Source organism: Poecile atricapillus, chromosome 2 (assembly GCF_030490865.1).
Source record: "Poecile atricapillus isolate bPoeAtr1 chromosome 2, bPoeAtr1.hap1, whole genome shotgun sequence".
NCBI lineage: Eukaryota > Metazoa > Chordata > Aves > Passeriformes > Paridae > Poecile > Poecile atricapillus.
Window position 1 is genome coordinate 41,038,327 of NC_081250.1, and position 22,339 is coordinate 41,060,665.

Sequence of the window (22,339 nt, forward strand, 5' to 3'; positions counted from 1 at the left end):
AACTCAACTCTTGCATTATCCAAACCCATTGATGTAAGTATCAACACTGACATTGTGCTTTAGCACTGTGTAATCTTTATTTATCCTGTGAGATCAGAGAATTAGGATTATGTAGTTCACAAAGGAAAGAAATACGTGTAAACTTGCTTGAGCTAGTGTCAGTTAAAATAAAAATTAATCTGTCTCCTTTTTCATTGCACTGTTAGTAAACAAACTAAACTAAAGCAGCTTCTCAGCACTAGGCTTCCCATGGTAGAAACTGATCCAGCAGAGGATCTGCCGGAGGGCAGACATTCCTGAATTCATGTGGTCTCAGCTGGGACTCCCTGTACCACATGTGAGGGAACTTCAGATACTAGACACCAATTATGTGTCTCTGAGAACTAAGATGTAGTTGTCCTTTATAGGCTGGTAAAGATTTTTACAGAAGCCTCAATGAACCCTTTGGTGAGTCAGAGAACCCCTAGAGACAGAGAATCAGTTCCAACCCCGGTAACATTTAATTGTTGACCCAATAACTCTTGCCTGAAATGGTGAGGGTATCTTTATATCTGTAAAGAGGAAGACATTAAATATGTTTGGACATTCCACTGAAGTGTCCAATACATGTACCTGTGATACAGACCACTGCTGCTGGGTGATCTAGGGTCGTTTACTAAGTACCAGTATCCTGTAGCACTGAGCTTTGGCTAAATTTTTATAGGACCAAATTCTTCGTACTTTCGCATATACTGTGACTTCATTTGTGCCATTGGTGGAACTAATTTGGCTAATAACATTTTCCTTTTTAATTGTAGATCTCTAAAGGATTTATCCAAAAAGTTGTAACACCATTAGTACAGACATTTAGACACACAGAATTTTATATACAGGGAAGAAGTCATTCTCCTGCAGTTCTCCAGGGAGTCTGGCAAGTTACTGGATACCTTTGGTCTCCAGTGCTTTAAATCATTGCTGTTTGGCTTAATTCAGTTAAAACTTCTGCAAAAAACAATTAAACCAGGAGGTGTGAGTATCTGAAAAAACCAGGGCAAGCAGGCTTTGGCCAGGGCCTCCAGTGACACTCAAGTCATCAGTACAGTTTTCCCTAGGGATTGTCTGACAGTGAAAGAAGCAACATGAAGGAGGCTGGAAAGTAAGATCAGGATCTGCCTCAAGAGATAAAAAATAATAGAGTAAGAAACTGCACAAAAACTCAGAGCAGTGCTTTTAGAGTCAGGCAAGACATCAGTTAATTCCCAGACAGTTTCCATTGTTGTGCTACAGAGCATAGTGTCAAAGGATTTTGCAAAAATGGAGTGGTCTGAATTAAAAGACAGTTGAATAACTTTATATTTGTGTATTAAGTTGCATGGGTTTGTGTGTAAGGTAGGGAATGGCAGACAACTGCATCTTATAAGAGTCTGAATGTTGATCTTCTGCCAGGTTCAAGGAAGAAAACAGAGGAAGTTCAAGTTGAATTATACCACTTTATTATTTAAATTAACACTTTCTAATAAACTCTATATATATTTGTACAAGTGAAACTAGATTGCATGGATGTTTAGAACCCTTGCAGGTCTTTGCAGAACACAAAGAATGCGTGCTTCAAGTTAATATTAAATATTGACACATTCAGAACAATGCTACACAACAGATGTCTTCCCGACATGTGAGGGCACCGTTACAAGGCAGAATGAATGGAGCGGAAGCAGCTCTGCAACACCCTGCCGTAGCATTCTCATTAGCTCGTAATCTGGAAGGCAGGAGAACAGCCCAACTGTGCTGAGTACAATAGGGAGAGTTACCCTAATGCTTTTGGTGGGTTAGCCTTCACTAAAAAACACTATTGGACTCAATTCTCTTCCTGAAGAACAAGGAAAAAGAGTTGCAGAAAGCATGGCCTGGTATAGGCACACAGACACTGAGGGCACTCCTATCTCTTTGCTCAAGTTAAGGAAAACACTGTGAATTTGGGAAAAAATACTGTGATGGTTCACAACACCATATGCTGTTCATATTGCAAGTATACATTCTATGTCACATATGATCCTCACCTTTTTTTTAATAGAAAACAATTTCACTTAAATACTTTTTATTTTCTTCTACTTGAAAGAATACTTCAGAATTTAGCTGTGAGATTCTTACATATGCTGTTGTCATTCCCTTAGGCGTTTCTCCAGCATTGCTGCAGTCTGCACCCCACTTTGCAATTTCATAAAGCACATTTGTGACAGGCATATCAAACCATCCAGTTAGTTTAGAATTGAGGTGGGAGAGTGCTTTAAATGTAAATTTTACTGTAAACAGCGGAATAAAATCTTGCAAGCACTTCCTAGCTCTGCCAGGAAGCAAAGCTATATTTAACTCATTTTAAAATTCATCAAATACATTGTGGGCTGATTCAAATCTTTGGTGTGTCTTTGAAGATAACGTGTAGTGGAAGTGTCATACAGTCAGTTGGGGGATTGGGCACATTCTGAGATTCTTGTCAGTGAAGACATGTTGTTAGGACTGGATAGAAGAAAGAAAAGTACATATAGATCTAAGAACTTACTATCAATACTTTATTTGAAAATTTAAATTATTACTGTCTTATTCAGTTCAAGAACTTTTTGAGGAGTGCCATATATAAAGAAATCACTGCCATAACAATGAAAAAATTCACGTGCACACATCAATTTTAAAAAAAGATGGTCTTGTAGTACTTGGGAGGGACAGTGTTTCAGAGAAACTAGTACAAATTGTTGCTGTAATAATTTGCACAAGTTTCAAAAAATGCATAGGAAAGACCCCTGGATAGTAACAATAAGCCATAAGACTTTAGCTAAGGTGCCTGCATACAGAAAGAGAAACTCCAGATGGATCTTACTCTTGTTTTATTTCTCCTGTCTCGGGTTGCACTTAGCTGCAGCTTTGTAACCCTATAAACTCAACTGCTGCTGTTGATGGGGTTAAATCTAGATTGGAATAAACCTCTCAAATTTCACCCTTCATATTTTGTAGGTGTCATTAGATAAGGTCAATAAGACTCCAAAAGATTGTTTAGACTGCTTTGTATCTGTAACCAGTTAAATATATATATATGTGTGTGTGTGTGAATGTGTGTGTACATATGTATGTATGCTGCTATTGTGTCTCCACTGAGTTTTTTGTAAGTACAGATAAGAGTCTCTCAATTTCAGAGAACAATCTTCTGTCAGCAAGATGTTTATTATTGCCTATATTCAGATATGACCTGAGTTTGAAGTTCATGGTTTCCATTTTTTATAGCTGGATAAGTTGTGCCTTTACCTGAAGTCCTTACTTAAAAGAAGTAATGTGCTATACTCTAACTAAAAGCTCTGAAATGGAAATAGTATCATTCTTCTAATGATTTTATGCATCTTAATTGTGGTTTTCTACTGTTCATTTGCTTTTGATTTGTTCTAGTACATGACTGCTGCTGCACCTATGCAAGGGACCTACATTCCCCAGTACACTCCTGTGCCTCCAACAGCTGTCCCTATTGAAGTAAGTTTATCTCCATCCATGAAAGTAAAGTGAAGGGGGAGCAGAACTCTTATTAATAATGCCTTCTTGCACCTGTTGTTTGAAAGGGGCCTAAAGGTTCTTTATGGAGTGGTGGCTGGAAGCTTCCAGCTTTTTAAATGAGGACTGCACATTTCTTTCTCTTTTTGTTTTCTTTCTTTCCTTTTCCTTCTTTTTTCTAACCCCTCTTTTTAATTTTTTTTAAATTATTTGCAAGGGCTCCTGTTTTGCATTTGTTTTGTTGTACAGCAGGACATGGAATAAAAACATCAGTGATTATGACTATTTTTTCCCCATGTACTTGGGAGGGAGATGGGAAGAGACAGGAAAACAAACCCAGCAGGCAGACCACGAAACCAAAAGAGATTTCAAGAAGAGAAGATTGCAAGAGGGTTTGATGCGGTCCTTAGCAAGCATAGGTAATTGCTGAAACATTTAGCCACCAGAAAAAGTGATTGAGCAATGGAAACCTTCCTCTTGTATATACAGACGTGGAGGATGCTGCACTGACTGAGTGCTTTTCATCCTTGAGGAAGGATTCGCTCCCTCCCTCCTTGGGGCTGAGTCATGCTGATGACAGTCTAATGAGTAAGTATTTACTCAACCCTGTAGACCACAAGCTGCTGGGAGAGCGTCAGCTTGGCCTCCACTTCTGTGAAGCTTCATAAGGGCAACTGAGCACAGCTGAGAGGAGGGAGCCTTGGCATCCTCTTCCCTGTGTGCTTCTCTTTGGCACTACCCTCTATTATTAACAACTTCTGCCCTACTCTGGGGTAAGGCAAGGAGTGCCAGGGTCTCTGTACTTCTGTCTTCATCTGTGTGGATTTAGGATTTTGTGCTATTACTACTCTATCCTTTGAGGTTTTGAGCTAGTGGTACTGCTGGCATGGCTTCACCAGCAGTCACGTGAGCTGATCCTGTTTTCTCCTAGTTCTTTGCAATTATTCCCAGATAAGGTCCCACAGGAAAGGCTACTACCATTCTGTCATACTGAGCTGGTTGTGTTTCAGTCTTTTTTGCCTCGGTATAATTTTGCCCTAAACCTCATTTGTTTGCAAATGCATTGCGAGTGCCTCTTTTCAATTGCCATTCTTAAATCTAAATCAGGCAGATACAAATCTGAATTAAAAGGAGATGGTGGGACAGAGAGTGGTTCATACCATGGGATTGGCTGCACACCACGCTGACCTGTCCAAATGAGAATTAAGGTTAATTTAAATTACTTGTCGAGCCCTCCTCTCTATCACTCACTAGTGTATTCATGCCTTCTAAAGTAACTCCATGTCATAATTATCCACTATAATAATCAAAATATTATCTGAATCTATAGCCTGTTTTGCTCTTATCCAGTGATGATGATTATTGTTAATGTTTATCTGTATTCATGTAGCATCATGAACCAGGACCCTACCGTGCTGGATGCTCCACAAGCAGAGACCAAAAAATACAGTCTCTGCCCCAGAGAGCTTACAATCTCAAGATGAGATGGACAAAAGGAGAAGGATAAAGACAAGGAAGTAGACAGAAAAAGATAATACTGGCAGTCTGCTAATCAATAGATACAAAGAATTTCTGAAAAATTAAACTGATATTTTAACAGATGCTTTAAAATAAAATACCTGTTGTTTACATGGGACTCAAATAAAAACAAAGCAAGTGCTTTGTGCTCCCTCTTCTGGCTCTGTTGTGTGCAATAGAGTAATAAAGCATGTTCCCTGAGGAGACTTGCTATTCATGTGACCAACACACCAAGCATTAGAGTAGAGGGAAGAAAATGTATCTTGCTTTGAAAGCATGCAAAAAACTTAAACGAACTATTATTCAGACTGTCTAAATAGGATAAGAAATTGTGCATAATGTTGCATTCATGAATCTAATCTTTTATGTGTTTACTTATCGACTTTTTCAAACATATAAATAAAACAAAACCTCACTTTGACTTAGCAGATTAAAGTCTTCAGTGTAAAGCAAATTTATTTTTGAAGGGAACATGCATAGAGACAGTGTGTAGAAGAGTGCAGCACTCTTTTAAGGTGACTAAAATTCTGTTGGATGTGTAGTAGAGTGGAGAGTGGTGGGCCTAAATTCTGCCTTGATTGCATTTTAAATCAAATAAAATAAATGTGAACTCACTGTGAAGCTGGGGTAGGTAAGTGAAAATTGCCTACCTTTGTGAAAAAGCCAAGAAGTAAAACCCAGAATCCACCAAAGTGAGATTTGCCTCTAGCTTTGAATGTGCAGGGAACTGCCCTCAAAGGGGAAGATATTTTTCACTGGAGCCTGTGAGGGCAAAGTACTACTAGTAGGCTGAGAAAGCTTCTTGTTGCTGAATTAGCCTTCTAAAACTGATGGAGTTTGTTGTGTAGCATGTGGTTCTGCTACCTCAAACTCTCAATCTCTAGAGAAATGTGTCAACCATGAGCTGGTGCTGAGCTCTTTTACGTAATTCACTGCCGTGAGCAAAATTAGTAAGCTTTTCATGTTCTCATTTGATTCCCTAGGGTGTTGTTGCTGATACTTCTCCACAGACAGTAGCATCTTCATCACAGGAAGCCAGTGGTCAACAGCAACAGATGACAGTGGAAACATCCAGTGAACATGCGCCTGCATATTCTTACCAACAGTCTAAGTAAGTAGGCATAGGCTTTGGAGTCAGAAGGGTTTGCCTCTTGATTATAGCAGGCCAAATTTGACTCCCTCTTTCAGAAATATAAATTCTGAATAGCTTTGTTAAGTTCAGATGAATTCCGGATATATAGCAGTGTAATTAGCAAAAGGTTTTGGCTGACGGCCTCAATTTGGCAAAATGTCCTTGAGCTCCTGCCCACAGTGATATGCTCTCTAACTGTCTGCTGCTTTTCTGGACTCAGAAGGATCTCAACAACTGTGTTAACAATCATCATGCTGGGCTAAAGCAGCATCTGGCATCAGAGGTTAAAAAGGGCTTAAATTTTGCGGCGGTGGAAATATTGGCACAGTGCACATTGGCACGTGTAAAGGTTTCTTTCTGAAAGTGTAGTTAATGAAGCAGTATAAATCACCCCAAGTTGGTATTTGTGATTGTGCAAAACTGCCATGCAGACACAGAGTAGGCAGGACCTGGAAATGGAAGAAGAAAGGATAAGAAGGAGGTGGGTAGAAGCGCTGTGCAGTCTGTCTCCATTCTTCTGCTCCCTTTGTTTACTTCCTACGGAATACCTTGGAAAGTTCAAAATTTATAAACTGACAGCTGTATTTAGAACTTCTAAGGAGTCCCTTCATCTTCAGAATAATCTCTTCAAATGCAACTTCTCTTTGCTACAATAAAAACCTTCACAAAGGGAGGGTTACATTGTGACAGAATACTCACTGGGGCTGATAAATGTCGGACAGATTCTAGGAAGGAGCACAAATCCAGTCTTTTATTAATACATGTATATTGAACACCAGCATTACATTGAAAATAGAATTATACATGTTTTATCTTGGGGAAGAAAGCAGAGAAATAGCCAGACAAGAAATATGATAGATATGTCACTCAATGCATCATGACTTTGTACTTACAGAGGCATCAGATATGAGCTGGTATAGGAAAGATTAGAATTATACCTATTTGTCAATTGCTTCACTTCATTTTTGACCTCTGGAAGTGGAAGATGCATTTGTTTGTCTACCATATAAGTACCAAATGGTTTCAGATTTATGTGGTTTTGGCCACCATAAAACAGAAGACTATTTTTTTGCCATGCCTGTATCTGTCTGTATGTACATATTGCAAAAGCAATCAATCACAAGCTATCCAATTGGAGACACAGACTTATCCTTTCTAGCTGCCAGTCTTTCTATATATTAATGATCTCAAAATACTTACAGAATATAAAAGGCAAAGAGAGAAATATGTCTGTACCATCCTGTTGGCTTGTTTTAATGAGTGTGAGCTTTAGCATTTGGATCTGATTATTTCTGTGTCTCAGTTCCCTTTCTCTTACTCCTCAAAGAAAAAGGACTTAGGTCTACAAGACCTCATAATGTCTAGAAGCCCTCATGAGATAGCTGTGAGCTGCAGATTCTGGCATTTTTCCAGCATAGGCAAAAACTACATTGCAATTCTTTATTGAAATGGGTGTTGTGTTTCTTGCTTATGTGGTGAATTCCCTGAAAATGAGTTCCCTCATCTTTCCTTGTCAGCTACAGCATTTTAGAAGTGATGGATATACTTGTAATGGCACTGGCATTTATATTCAGGGGACTTTCTTTCTTCTTTAATCACACAGGCAGATCCACTACAGATTTTTTTGTTATGCTTATTTCAGTATTTTTTTAATCTGAAATGGATTCTCTATTTATATCTGCCAGTTGCAGGCAGAAATGCAGTGTGGGAGGCTGTAGAAACAAACCAAAATATACACAATCTCTATCTTTAAAAAATAACTTCTGACAAAATATTCCAGTAACCATTAATAGAAAACCAAGTGAATTTGCTTTATAATTAAAATACTATTTTATTACTCTGCTTTTCAAAGGGCACATTTATTAATAACAAACATCATGTCATATATAAAACGTGATTGTCAAGGTGAGATGTGAGAAAGCGATTAACATGACTGGACAATGATTTTTTCAGATATAGGCAAAGGAATAGGCAGACTATATAAAATTATTTCGTGGGAGCTGAACAGTCAGGAGAAAAGTTATAACAGTATATTTCCTTAAATTTATTTTCTTTGCAACAATCACAAAATTGCAGGCAACAAAGGAGAGACAATGCATAAAGAGTGAACTGAGTGGTATAAGGACTCTGTACTCTCTTTGTAAGTAAAAATAAACCATGAAACTTGAAATTTAAGTTCCACTTTCTAATCAGCATACGTGTTCTTCTATTTAGTATGCTGAATGCTCTACTTAAGGATCCCACCCACAGAGTTCAAAAATGATAACTTCATGGCAAAAACCTGGCTATGTATTGTTTAGATAAAAACAGCCCTTGATTCTGAGCAGACAAATCTACTTTATGAGGAAATCACCTTAATTATTTTAGACCCTACTCCCCTTTTCCCTTGTAAATGTTTAATTTTGCACATAAAAGCATGAAGATTATGAAGCGGAGATCAATGGATATCCTTGCCCCCAAAAAGTATACTCTCTTACCTCCAAGCAAAACTCTGCTGGACAACAGAGATTTTAATGAGGAAAGAATGATGTTTTTTGTGGAGCCTTTTGTAGGCAAACTCAATGCCATGTTAGAGGGTGTATGTTGTGACCCCTTGGTGATATTGGACTTTCTCACATATGGCAGCCCCTTGACCCACAGGGGCAGTAAAATCTCAGAAGGTGAGCTTCCAACTTAAGTGATCCTGCCAGAAATTGTGCATAGAAAATCTGAAGAAAAACAGTTCATTTTTGCATTCCACATAAATCTGTTATTAACATTCAAAATATTAATTTTCAGATGTCATAGAATGAAAAAACCCTCTGGCAAATTTAATGTTTAAAATTGTAGTTCTGTGTTTACATTTCCAGACAAAAAGTTCTGTGGCTTTAGGTCATCAACATTCTTCAAAATTTAACTCCTAATTTTAAAATTTATTTTAAACTAGGCAAGGCAAATGCATTAATGTTTGCAGAAGGAAAGGTGCTGGATTTTCTTGTGTTGAACTTTGGTCAGGAAGGGGCTTTTTCCATGTAAACTTTAAAGACTGTGGGAAAAGCAACAGCTGACCCTTTCAGATATCCCTAGACATGAAATAGAATTTTTATGTAGGTTCTGGGTCTTAAAGATCTTATACCATCTTGTTAAAATAAGTTAGATGTGATATATCTTTAAGTGACATGAAACATCAAAAACACACAATGAGAGGTATCTTTTGTAGGAAAAAAGCTTGATCATTTTGCTTATTCTCTATGCGAAATTTAGGAAGATATGACATATATGATAAAAAAAATATATTTTTCTAATTAATATTGCCTTGAAGGTTTCTGGTAAGTTAACCTTAACTGGCTCATTAAGCAGTCTGCTCCACAGTGTAATTGCTCTTACCATCAGAAAATGTGTTCTTCCTAGCAAAATCTAGCAAAAACTAGCAAAATTGTATCCTTTTATTGTATTTTTATCTTTCATTTTATTATTAATACCCAAAATAAGTAGTGGCACTTATTATGAAAATATTCACCCTCTTATTGAATTACCTGTGAAAGATTTACACAGTGTTAAGCCATGTTTTCATCTCATTTCAGTGTAGTTAGACTGCCTATTAATGCCTAACATTCAAAGAGTAAATTCATCTGCTTAGGATGTGTTAATGTCCCCAAAGTAGGAGTTCCCTATTTTTGCCTGACTATTTTCAGCTTAGTGGTGGTATCATATTTAAACAGCTGCAAAGTTAGTTTAGCTTGGAAAACTTTTAAAGGGAATTGGGTGGAAAAAAAGGAGAGGAGGCTATTTCAAAGTTGTTTTGACTTAATGACCACTTTAATTCAATTGTTTTTACAGACAATAAACAGGACTGAAGAATGTCGGTCTGAAATCTTTGCCTTGAATGGAGAAACTTCACTGAACAAGAAGTTGGCTTCCAGTTTGCACAGGCGTTAAATGAATGCTTTTTTTTTTTCTACCTTTCCCAACGAAAACAAAACAGTGTTTTTATGTGCTGTGCAAATGGTTCCGTCATGTAGTCTGACAATTTTATTTTTGCTATTTTTTTTTTTTTTCAACTAAAGGAAAAACCCAGAGGAAAAATGCTGGGTTGACATTTCATCTGGATGAACATTTGAATTCAGAATTTTCCTGGAGGTGTAGCTAGATTTATTTTTTTTTTCCCAAACAGAAAAACTGATGATGTCAAGAGGGAGCAAGTTGCGATGAAAACCAATTGTCTTCCTCAAAAGTTAAGCTACTCTTTTTCTCTCATTTTCTTTTTCTTCTTGTTTTAAATCTAGAATATTTTTTGGGTTTTTTTTTGTTTTTGCTTTTTTTTAAAGAAATGTTTAGGTAAGGTTTATCTTGAATCTTAATTGCCTTAATTTTAAGGACGTCAAAGGCTCTCAAGGCAAGCTGTCAACGTCTTGTTAGAAAACCCGAGAATGAATTGAAACTGCTCACACCGGTGCTGGTGCAGAAGTTTAATAGACTGAGTTTTTGGGGTGAACAAAAAATAAACTGTACAGTTTAAAAGAAAATGATTTTCTTCTTTTGAAGAAAAGTTGATGATAAAGGAACTGTGGCAACTGAAAGGATTGGAAAAATGCTGGGACTTTTATGAACTTTGTCTTAAGTGTTGACAGAAAAAAAAATCTAGAAGGCTAAAGCATTTTACAGTAAAGTTATTGAATTGAGAAAAAAACTTGCTGCATTATAGAGAATGCAGGGTTTTTTTCTTGCAGAATGCAGATTTTTTTATTTACAAAGCGTGATCGCTAGCAAAAGCATTAGTGCTTTTTATCTGCAGTCTTTTTTATGAGCTTTAAGAAGTTTTTAGTCCGCTTTGCTTGTCACATTGCAAAAACCTAGCTTAAGAGCATTAAAAAAAAACTTAAGTAGATAGGAGCTTATGGTCAAAAAAGTGCAAAAAAAGCAATAGATAGAAGAAATTGTTGACAATTTCTGTAGTCTTTCCTAGTTGTGAACAAATGCAGCCTATGGATGGCCTATTTTATACCAAAGATGAAGTGACACCCTAACGCAGTCCAGAAGATAGAGGGGTTTTTTTTCTTTTTTTTATCTTTATTTGACCTACATGGCCGGACCAGTTCTTACTTTCTTGTTTGTTTAAACTATCTTCCACTGGTGTTTTACATACTGCATATGTTTATAGTGGAAATTTCAGAATAGTTGGTGTCAGAAGCTGTCCGGGTTTTTGATGGTGTGCTTTGGAGAATCCCAAAGCAAGGGGGATTGGGTTACCAACTAATCTGTCCAGGCAGGCTTTAATTTTGGTGAGTTTTTCTCTTTAATTACCTGATCTTTGGTATTTCTACTGAAACAGTCTTCCTTCTGAATTCCAACATACCAATTCATTTCTTCACCTCAGTCTTTGTCATCGTCCAGCATGCATAGCCACCTTAATTCTGCATTTATTTCTCAGTGTTGCATTTGAGTTGCCAGGTAGATACAAGAGAAAGCAAACTTGATCTTTGTTCTCATTTTAGCTTTCCCATACAAGCAGAAATTTTGAAAATTACGTCATATTGTCATGCTGGCAGGAAGTTAAAAATTATTCTTCTCTGCTATGATTTGTTGTCTTAATATGTTGGCTGACAATCACTAATTAGTATGATTAGGCAAATAAAAAAATAAAAAAATAATAATGAAAAAAAGACACTAAATTTAATCCACCAAAACCTTTTTTAGGAATGTCAGTTTTTTTCCATACAGAAATCTTGATTATGGCCCTTAATTCTTCCAAACACACAAAGAAAAAAGGTGAGAAAGAAGTCAAAAGATGATTTTTTTCCTTAAAGAGGCAGAAGTGAAGCAGCATTTCCGTATATACATACATAAACACGTATCTGTGTATAAAAATTAAACCAAACACTTTTAAACTTTCCTACACCCAGAAGAGAGGGGAAGGCTCATCACGTTTATTGTGGTGGATTAGAGACAGGGTATCCATTAAAAATAAGGAAAGGAAAAACATATGTATTGGATCAATCTGATTCAGCTGCCCAATCTTAAAAAGAGGTCTGTGTTTCCCTAACCTGACTTTTTTGGGGAAAAGAACACAATTATTTTTTTAAATCGATAAAACAAGATCGTATTTTTTAACATAGTGGGAGGGGGGAGGGGGTTTCCCGAGTAAATGCTGCTAGGTATGCAACATAGAAAAGAGAGAAATGGGAGTTCACATGGTGCTTCACCATAGGAAGAGGGCCTGATTTTCAGAAGTGATAAAACTTCTGCTTTCTCCAGAGTAGTTGTTGATATTCAACACTTCTGAAAACCAGATGATGCCAAAGTAAAAGAACAACATCATCCACAACATGTTTTCAATTCAGAAAAAATCCCAAACCTCTCTTTCTGTTTCATGTGCTGTCTCATTACTTGTTGCTTTTTTGAGAGGGACACTTGAATTTTGTCCTTGGATGAAGGTTCCCTCTTTCTTTAGAGGGCATATGAGGGAAAAAATCGATCTAGCCTTATTTTCTTCCTTTCTACACATACTCTCTTTCTGTCTCTCTCTGAATTGTTTGTACAAATGGAGATAACCCCAGGCACAAGTCAGTTAAATATGAAATAAAGACATTTGTTTCTGTGTTAGTTCTACTGTGACACACAAAAAGTCTCATTTACTATCAACAATGAGGCTACAAGGTAGCTACCATGTGGCTGATGAATATGCTGAGGTACCTTCTTGTTTCTATTCAGAACTCTGCTGCTTTATTTATACATTCAGAAACATTTTTCTTATTTTTTTCAGCAAAGTTAAACAATCTCAGTGTTTTTTATTAAGCCAGGCAGGCAATACGATATCACAGTGCCTGTCACTTTAAAGTGTTTCAAGTGCATTCTGTATTAGAATTGTTCCCTTTCTTTTCCATGCTATAATGTTCAATAGTGTTTGAAATCAAAAATACAAAGCAAAGAAGTAGAGGAAGAAGAAGAGGAAAGAAAATGGACCCCTTAAATACAATTCATCATCTTGCTGATCCCCCCAAAAAAGTGAACTGGTACTTGAAATCTATGAATTGTAAACACTGTGAGCCTTGAGTATAAACAGTCATAGATCATAAGGTAAGAAAAAAGGTTATTTGGAACTTATAAAATGTCCAGAAAGTGGTAACTCATTTCTAAAAGTTAAAAATGAGATAAAAGTGAACAGTGAAATAGCAACACACTGCGTGGGTGTTGTCACTTGGTGGCCTCTGAAATCTTAAACTGGTTTTCTTTATGTTTGTTCTGGCTAATACTTTTTTTTTTTTTTTTTTTCCCCAAAGGTTTATTATCATGCTCTGTTTAGTTTCTGTTTTCCTTTTTTTCTTTTTTGAAGACCTGAATCTGTAAAGTCAATATCTGTGTCTGTCTTGCCAATTTAGCTTTAAATATCAAGAGTTCCTGAAAGATTACAGAAACAACTCTAGATGTCTAAGGCAATGGTGCCTGGCCCAGAGGTCTAGAAGTAACATCAAATCCATAAACTGAACTGCGTATGTACTTTCCATCACACCTGAATTCTTGTAAATGATCAAATCTGGATGTTCAGGTTTGGTAATATTTTTTTTTTTTTAACCTTAAAGGATAAATACAAAAGGGGTGTCAGAAAACTATGAATTATGGCTAGAAAATTCTGAATACCTGGGCTTGTCACTTAACATTGAGGGTAAAAAAAAAAAAAATTAAAATAGATACAGTGGAACTGAAGAGAGTATTATATTTGCAGGTGCTGACCCAAGTGTAGATCAGGGCACTGAAAAAAAATCTCACTGTTCCCGCTGAGATTGCAGAGGGACTCTTCTTCCTATCTGGCTCTACTGCTGGTTTTGTAAGCACTTTTCACCTGTGACAGTCAGGCCTAAAATTGTGAATGTCCTCTTATTGCCTTCCAGTGAAACAGACTCTTGAAATGTCCTTAGCCTGTGCTTACTTGTATAGTTCTGTTTACCAGGAGACTGCCTTGGTTGTGTTGGTCAAGAAATCCACCGTAATGCAGAATGAGGCATATCTGAGAGCAATTGCATCACATTTGTATCATCTTCTGCTATGGATGCATGCCCAAACGTGGAAGATAAAGGCTGGTCATTAGAGAAGTGAGGGCTTAAACTTGCAATGGGCAATTGGGCTGTAGCATTCAAATGGATTTTTACTCGAGTAAAAACCAAACGAAGGGTATTATTTATGTATGTATGTGTACCAAAACTCAGCAAATTTGAGGAAGCCTGCATTGTAATAAAGTTTATTTTTAATATGTCATAGTATTTGGATCTATATTATGTCGTTTATGGTACTGAAGATTGAGACTGATCCTAAGTGTTTAAAAAATTGCCATGCTCCATGGTTTTAAGCTTGATGGTGCTCCTCATGCCACTTCATTTTAATGCTGAGGTTGACATGAGCAAAACAGGTTTAGGCAGACTCACTTAACTCCACCTATAACAAGAGTCATGCTAAAGAGTGATAATGTGCTTAAAGTAATGGATCGATCCATTTTTAGTGATGAGACCAAATGTGGTAGTTGAAGATAGTAATGTTTGATACACGCATGGTCAACATTTCCTTTCAAAACTTTATTTAACATGAAATTGGTTCGGATATAAAAGAAGTGCCCTAGGGTAAGGGATTTTCCTGGTCTTTCTCGGTAGCCCAAGTGAACCAAGAAAACAGTCACGGTGTGATGGAAATGCAAAACAGAAAACAACAAAACTGCTGACATTTGGTGCATTAGTCTTTTCTGTTTAATGACAATTGACTCTAGTAACGAGGATTCCTTTCATTTCTAATACGCATACACACAGTCCTGCACGCACACTTTCTCAGAAGGAGAGCTGAGTGAGCAGCAGACTTCTCCTCCCCTTCAGTGGAGCAGATTTCTAGAATCTCAGCAAGCAGCAAAGATGCAGCGTAAGGAGAGTTATTTTCCTCTCAGAAAGAGCACCAACTTTTTCTATATTGCTCCTGTCACCCAAATAGGCTAGAGCTCTGTATGTACCCCAGAGATTTATTCACCTTTGTGCCTCAGAGCAGGCAGAAGAGACCCTTTCTTCTCCCCTTTATTAACATGCTCTTTGTTAAAACTGAACAGAAAATTATGAGAGTAAAGCTGTAAAAGAAATTAATCCCAGCACTGGTTCAGATTTCCATGATAAGAAAAAAAATTTGTGTTTATTGAGGTTGTTCAGTTCAACTGTTAATTCCCCAACAGGGACAGCTGAGTTCTTTCACCTTAATAAAAATGTGTAATGAAGTGGAAAATGTCAGCCCTTGACAGGTTCACAAATCCATTTTTCCTTGTAGGTCCAAAGCCTGCAAAGTGTAAGCACCTTCCCAGATCTGGATCTGTTGTCCTTAAAAGAGTATCTACCCAACATTAATTTTCTGCCTTTAAGTGTCTTTCTCTTGGATAATAATTTTATGAATTTGGTGAAATTTACAGTCAGTTATATTTTTAAAAGCCCAAAAATACAGCCTAAAGAATAGAACATGATTTTATGTAATTGAAGTATTATTAAATATGATGTATTCCAGAGCGGAAGAAAATTCTACTATCTTTTTGAGGCAAAACAATTTTATGTAAAACCAGGAAGTGTACAGAATTCATTTAGGAATTTTTAATTGTTTTCCTTTTTAAATGAGAAGGAATAGATTCTATCTGTAAGAAAAATCAAAGCAGCTTTGAAAGCGGATGAACTTCCTATCAAGAAAACATGAATCATAAAAATGGGTCAGAGGTTCTTTACAGCCCTTACAGACTTCACTGCAGCCAAAATGTAGAATACAGAACCTCTGTGATACATTAAATTATGAATCTTATTTATATGGGCATCTGTGTGCTGATGTCTCAGAATGTCTCTGAAAGATCTGTACTGCTATGATTTTTTTTTTATGTTTTCCATTTGTAACACAGTCCTAAATAGCTGCCATTTTCCCACTCCTGGGGCTTTCTGTAGATCAGTGGATGTTAGGTTTAAACTTCTGTTTTCTTTGATGAAGCTTTCAATAAAAAAATAAAGAAAGAAAAGAGCTGGGTGACTCTGTGTTCTTGTGGCACCTTTCTGGAGAGGCTTCCCAAGGCTGTGATTCTTGTGCTGAGCACAGAGGGAGCAGAAATGCTTTGCAGCAAACGCTGCCTCCTCCACGCCTTCACCAAAAGGAAGGGAGGAATCAGAGAGACAGGACAGCTCTGCTGCCCTGCCAGCAGCACAGCACCCACGTGCTAGGAGGTGAAATACAGGAGGAAGTATTTCTCACACCAGGACTGAATGTATAATGCTGATGGGTATCTGCTGTCTGGGCTCTCAGCTGTGCACCTGCTGGAAGAACATTGCCTCTGTTTCTGAGGTTTATTTTAAAGAGTGACTTCAGGGCAAAAGTTGCCACGTGGAAGACAGAAAATCTTTATTTGTGGAATAAGTACAGCCTAAGCAGTGGTAGAGCGAGCCATACTTCATCTTGAAAGGAAACTGGAAAGTAAATCACCTCCTCAGCCATATCTCACAGGGAACAAGAAAGGTATTTGGTGCATTCCCCGTGGCTGCTTCACTCAGCAGCTCTCTTGTGCATTTCTTCCCACAACACAATTTCTGTGGCAAAGGTGAGGATGGGGTGGAAGCTTCAGTCTCCTCCCCAGCCAAGTGGCTTTGTTGGGAATCACTGAGTGCTCCTTTCTACCTACCAGGAATGTGCTTGTCTCCTTCAGCCCCATACATGTTCTGTGGGATTGCCCACACACTTTCTTTTCACTTCGTTTTGCCCAATGAAACACACATGAATGAGCTTCTAACTCCCTTCAGCTTAATCAGGAAAGACCAAGGAAATCCTTAGAAGACCGAGGAATGAGATGAGGAAGCGGGTGAGAGGGTTTTTTTCAAGTGCACCTGTGCTGAATTGTGCATTGCTACTTGTCATGATGATGGTGAGAAAAGGAAGGAGGCAGGAGACTGAAGCTGCAGCCTGCCTGGAACTCTGAGTGGTGGCTGAGGAGGTTGGGGAGATCAGCAGAAGGGGGGCACTGTGTTCCACTAACACAGATGGTGCAAATGTGGTTTATATCTGATGTTGTGGTCAGGTTCATCTTTGTCGCTGCTGGGATTGCTCCATTTCCAAGATCATTCCACTTCAAGCTCTACTGAAAGGAAATTGCTAACAACTGTGGCATTAGTGGTTTTGGATTTATTGGCTGTCAGTTGGCTCTCTGTGTGCATATGGAACCAGTCTAAGGGGGGTTTTCATCAGCTTCCACAAAAGTTCAGATAAGAAGGCTTTATCCTCTCATCTTCTTGGTCCCACTGTCAGTGTCCAAAAAAAAAAAAAAAAGTTAATTGGCAAATTATATAATTGTATCTGCCTTGGCCTTAGAATTAAAATAACAAGGACAAACAGGGCTTTGTAATGTGTAACGTGTGTTTCTTCCAGAGGGCAAAAGCCATTTTTATCAGTAGTCTGCATCTGGAATGGATGTCCATGACTTCCATGTGGAGAAAGCCGTGTCCTTTGATTGTCACTCCTTGAGATTACAAGTAGAGGAGAAGTGAGAAAACAAATCAATATCTGGTGTAACACAAATTTAGGAAAATTGCATAACTAGCAGGTTTATATAAATTTTAATTTTATTATTTTGGATGACCAGAGATTGCACATTTAGAGCAAGGTCTCAGTGTGCCAATAATGATCAGCAAACACAGAAGCAAAGAACTGGGAACAGACAGGACTGCAGTAGAAGTTACTGAAAGTCCCAAGCAAACCCAAGTGTCCAGCTGACTGCTGGTAAACTTGCTGTAGCTTTTGTCTGTGCCTCAGCTCCTTGCCCCATTTGTGTCCATCTGATCTTCAGCAGAGCACTGTGCACTGACTGGGCAAAAGCCTCCCTTTGGCTTAGGCGAGCAGGAGCCACAGTGCCCATTAATGGCTAACAGAGGTGGTCCAGAGACTGCTCACAACAGGGGAGGATTTGTGCCAGGCAGATAACAAACCTGCCTGGAGGGGAACGTGCTGCCCAGCACGTCCAGACAGGAGGCTGCAGCTGCCCACTGCTGCACATGAGGCAGGCAGCAGGGTAGATGGAGGACAGGCAGGAGACAGCACATCCCTCCACTTAAGCCCTCCCAGTTTGGGGAAACACATGCACAGTCATCAAGGCTTGTTTACCAATGTTACAATGTGGGAAAAATCCACTTTTTGGCAAGATGCCGTGACCAAACCACTTCCTTCCATTTCGAAATCTATGTGTATAGACCTCTGCCAAAGGTGTGCTCACTTTTAGCAGATGCTTTGCACTGGTACTTCACTGAACTTACTTGAAGGAGCATAAATTACAGCTAAATAATCTACTAGGTATGTGCTAGATATGTGCTTTAAATGGAGGAGCTGAAAGTCAATGCAATTAAAATGATGCAGCTATTTTTAAAAGTTGAATGGGCTTATGTTTATAGTGTGACTAGCTGAGGCCCGAGGTTCTGGTGCATGGAAATGCTGCTGAAAAATAGAACTATGTGAGAGAAAGATAGAAACCATGATTTACACCTATTATTTGATTTATTTCACCATTTTTCACCAGTCAGTACATTCTCTGTCTTTTATGGAGTTCAGCCATTGACACACAGCTAACTGAAAATTGTGTAAGCTCCTTGAATATAATTCCTGTGGGATTGAGTTCCATGTTTTTCACTCAGAAATAATTTCCTCCTTATTGACATCACACGACAGCTGACTAGGACGCTCTCTTCCTCAGGTAGAGCAACTTCTGCCTGGTGTTAATCTTGTATGAAATACTCTTTTGTGGAGTCCAAGCTCCTCTGAGCTTTCCACACATAATCTTATTTTTTCTAGTTAGTCTTGGTGACATGCGAAGTTGCACTGCCACCACTGAGTCTCTTTTTAGTACAGAGGAAGGGGCAGAAGCAGGGAAGTAGACACATCTCTTCAGCTGATACCAAGACACAGCAATCCTTAGCTGAGGAAAAGAACAACCACTGCACAGCAAACTGTGTAGGCCACCAGGAGAAGTGGAGAGTGACCCAGTGCTTCCTTTCTCCATTTGTGCTGCAAGTTCCAGGTTCTCTTCTTAGCAAGCACTCTGACAGCCTGGCTTTCTTGCTCTAGAGGTGAGTCTTTGAGAGGCCCAGAAAGTTAACACTTAAAAAAAAAAAATTAAAAAATCAGTTTTGCAACGTTTCCTCCCTGTTTCTGAGTAGTGACCCTTCAGTATTATGTCCCATGCATGCTTCCAAATGAGCAAGTAAATATTTATTACAGTAATACACACTGGCCTCAACCTCCACCAGGTGCCATGCAAACACAGAAGAAAAGCCAAGTTCTGCTAGGTTTATGAGGGAAGGAAAAATGATCTGCCTAATCTATTCAGTGATTCAGATTTCTTCTAGACCCTCTGACACACCCGAGTACAGTGGGATTTGGTGTTTCTGGTTACTTTTCACAGCAATAGCTGGCTATAACACAGAGTTCAAGGACTGCTTTCCAAAATCTGCTTCCCTTTTCATATGCTGATTGTGCTGTGAGGGCTTTGGGATGTAAACAGCTGTTTGCAGATGCCGATTTTTGGAGAATATCCAATTATTTTTTTTTTTTTTCCTTTTCCAGAAGAAAAAATGTTCAAAAGAAAAATCTACTACTGCTTAGAAAAATAGAGTTACCCAGTAGTTTCAGTGCCACCAAAATCATCTTGAGGTGTATGATTCACCCCTGTGCAGACCTGTATGGCAAGGATGAAATATTTCTTCAATCCAAAAAGACTTATGTTGGGGGCCAGACTGACCTTTAGAAGGCACTAAAGCTTTGAGCGTGCTCTGAGTAGTGATGAGTGTTGTCTATAGCAATGACTGAGACAGGATGCTCACTGCAGGGTTGTTTCTACTACACAAGGGAACTGAATTGTGTTTGTAGAAGAGCACCTCACCTGAACATAACTTTAATGTCTTGTGCAGTAAGCTGGCCATAAAGCCGGCCCTTCTTTTGTCTTTTGCACTGGAACAGGGCTTGTGTTAGAAGTGTTTTCTGCAAATGACACTTTCTCCTTGCTTTCCCTTTGAAAATTTCCCTTTCCATGCTCACTGCATGCTGGAAACTGTGTCTGTACTCCTAGTGAGGACTCTGCCCCTGCACAGAGGCACGAGAGGCCCCTGGACAAAGAAGGTTTTCTTCCACATGAAGGGCTTCCCTGGACTGCAGCAATACTCCTTCCGTTTGCCAATCCTGCCTGTGTGAAATATGTTTATTACTGTAATGTATTTCAGCTCTTGCAGCCAGCTCCTCTTGACAGGAAGTCCTGAGAACAAGGCCTTCGTGTCTCCTTTCCACCAAAAAAAAAACCAAAAAGAAAAGGTGTCAGAAACTTCCTCCAGCTGTGGAGATCCAGGATCAGGGAATTACAAAAGCAAAAACCTCTGCTCTTTGGCTAAATTATAGTTGGTTTTATTAGAATTTCCTGCTCCTCCCAATCCACTTCAAGCTCATGTATCTCTCCCATCCTGTCTGACATGCCGAGTGTAACTATCTGAGATGATTTCTGTTAATTGCCTACACAGCACAGAAGAGAAACCTTCAAAAAGCATAGCTTCAACAAGCTATAACTACACTGTATTCTCTGCTGGGAATTCTTCAGTTATTTTTTCCCAAAGCATATAATCTTTTATTAAGCTTGGAAAGAATTTTCATTAAAAAGTAGGTACTTGAGCATCAAAGCTCATTGTGGTAATGTGGGCTGTTTACCTGGGAGAAGCAGTTTGTTGTGTATGAGAGTTCTAGATAATTGGACAAAAATAGGGAAAACTGAACAAGATTCCCAAGAAGAGGTAGCAGAGAATCTTCCCTAGGTTTGGCAGGCTAGTAAGGCTTTATACTATTTTGCCTCTCCTTTGGACGTTGCTACAAAGGCTTAGACAAGAAACCTTGAGCTGCCCTGGTGAGTGAATTAACAAATAATTCTGATTAATTCTGTGCACAGATTAAAGGAAAAGAACTGAAGCAGCATGAATGGCTGAGGTGCATGCAGGCTGTGAGGGAACAAAGAAACTTGAATGTTAAATAGCAAGACATCGGCATCTGGCCCAGAAACTTGTCTCCTCCTCACTGTGGCACAAGCAAGCTTTCACTTCATCGATAAAAAGAGCTCCTAAACACAGGATGAAAAATGTTGTAGCAGGATTATTTTTTCCGGTAGTGATATCTACAGTCATCCAAAATAAATTTTTACCAAAAAAAAAAAAAAAAAAAGAAAGGAAGGCCCCAGTCACTTTCCTCTTTCAACAGGCTACCTGTTGCCTGCCCCCAGCCCCAGCAAATGCAGACAGACATTCAATCAGCACAGCTACACCTGCCAACAGACCTTAGCTGAAGTGCAGTGAGAGACACTGAGAATTTCAGATTTGTTTCAAAAAGAGTTACAGAAGATTCTCACTTGTGTGGTAAGTTTGTTTGCAGACTAAGGTACTGAGCTGAGTTAAGAAAGATGTCCACTTTCCATCCTTCTCGATGTTCTGCTTTCCTCTGCCCCTTTATAAAATGTCATTTAGGAAAGGCATTGTGCTGTGGATATAAATGTATGTACATGTGTAGAAACAGATCCAGGATCTGCGATAGGGACTCCGTGGTGCATTACACTCAGTCTTCTTTAACCCAAAACACATCCTCAGAACTCAAATGAAAGAGCAAGCTACAGAGCTGACAACCGGTTTCTTTCTTCCTACAACAGTTTCAGTAATAAAAACTGCTTGGTAGCAAGGCACATGTGCAAAACGTGCCTGTCCATTTGATCCACACCACTGCATGCCAGTGCCAACTTGGACTTTTGCCGCCCTCACTTCTAGTGGCTGCAGATGCCATTAGGTGCAACAGACACAGCAGGGATGTATTCTGTAGAGAATAAAAAGCATGGAAGTTCATGTCTCTAGACAGGGAAAATTTATCTCTGTGCAGAGGTCAGAGAAAGACCTAAGCAGGGGACCCTTTTCACCATAATGAGCAACAAAAATACCCTCTCAGTCCTCCCCAATAGCTTTACTTAAGAAGCCTCCAGTCCTCCTTTCCTTGCAATAGAATTTGTTACTGCTTCTGCCTGCACAGTAATCTCCGCTTCCCACCCAATGTAGATCTATTCAAAATATTTGGTGTTCCTGTAAGTATTGAGCACTCGAGATGCAGAATGCCAGTAACAGCTGAGCATGTGCTCACGGAGCTTGGTCCAAC

The 22,339-nt window shown here is 38.7% G+C and overlaps 1 protein-coding gene across 8 annotated transcripts in view; it reads left to right on the forward strand.

Annotated features, from left to right (window-relative positions):
* The window catches only part of RBMS3 (RNA binding motif single stranded interacting protein 3), a 709,899-nt gene extending 693,742 nt beyond the window's left edge, over window positions 1-16,157 (forward strand). For 7 of the 8 annotated variants that reach the window (XM_058830558.1, XM_058830560.1, XM_058830561.1 and 4 more), the window contains 3 exons: window positions 3,412-3,492; window positions 6,012-6,139; window positions 9,980-16,157. In XM_058830558.1, the coding sequence (XP_058686541.1) occupies window positions 3,412-3,492; window positions 6,012-6,139; window positions 9,980-9,986 (216 nt within the window). In that variant the 3' untranslated portion in view covers window positions 9,987-16,157. Of the gene's footprint in view, window positions 1-3,411; window positions 3,493-6,011; window positions 6,144-9,979 lie in introns of those variants that run through there. The other variant, XM_058830565.1, reaches the window with a different exon arrangement.
* The last annotated feature ends 6,182 nt before the right edge of the window (window positions 16,158-22,339 follow it).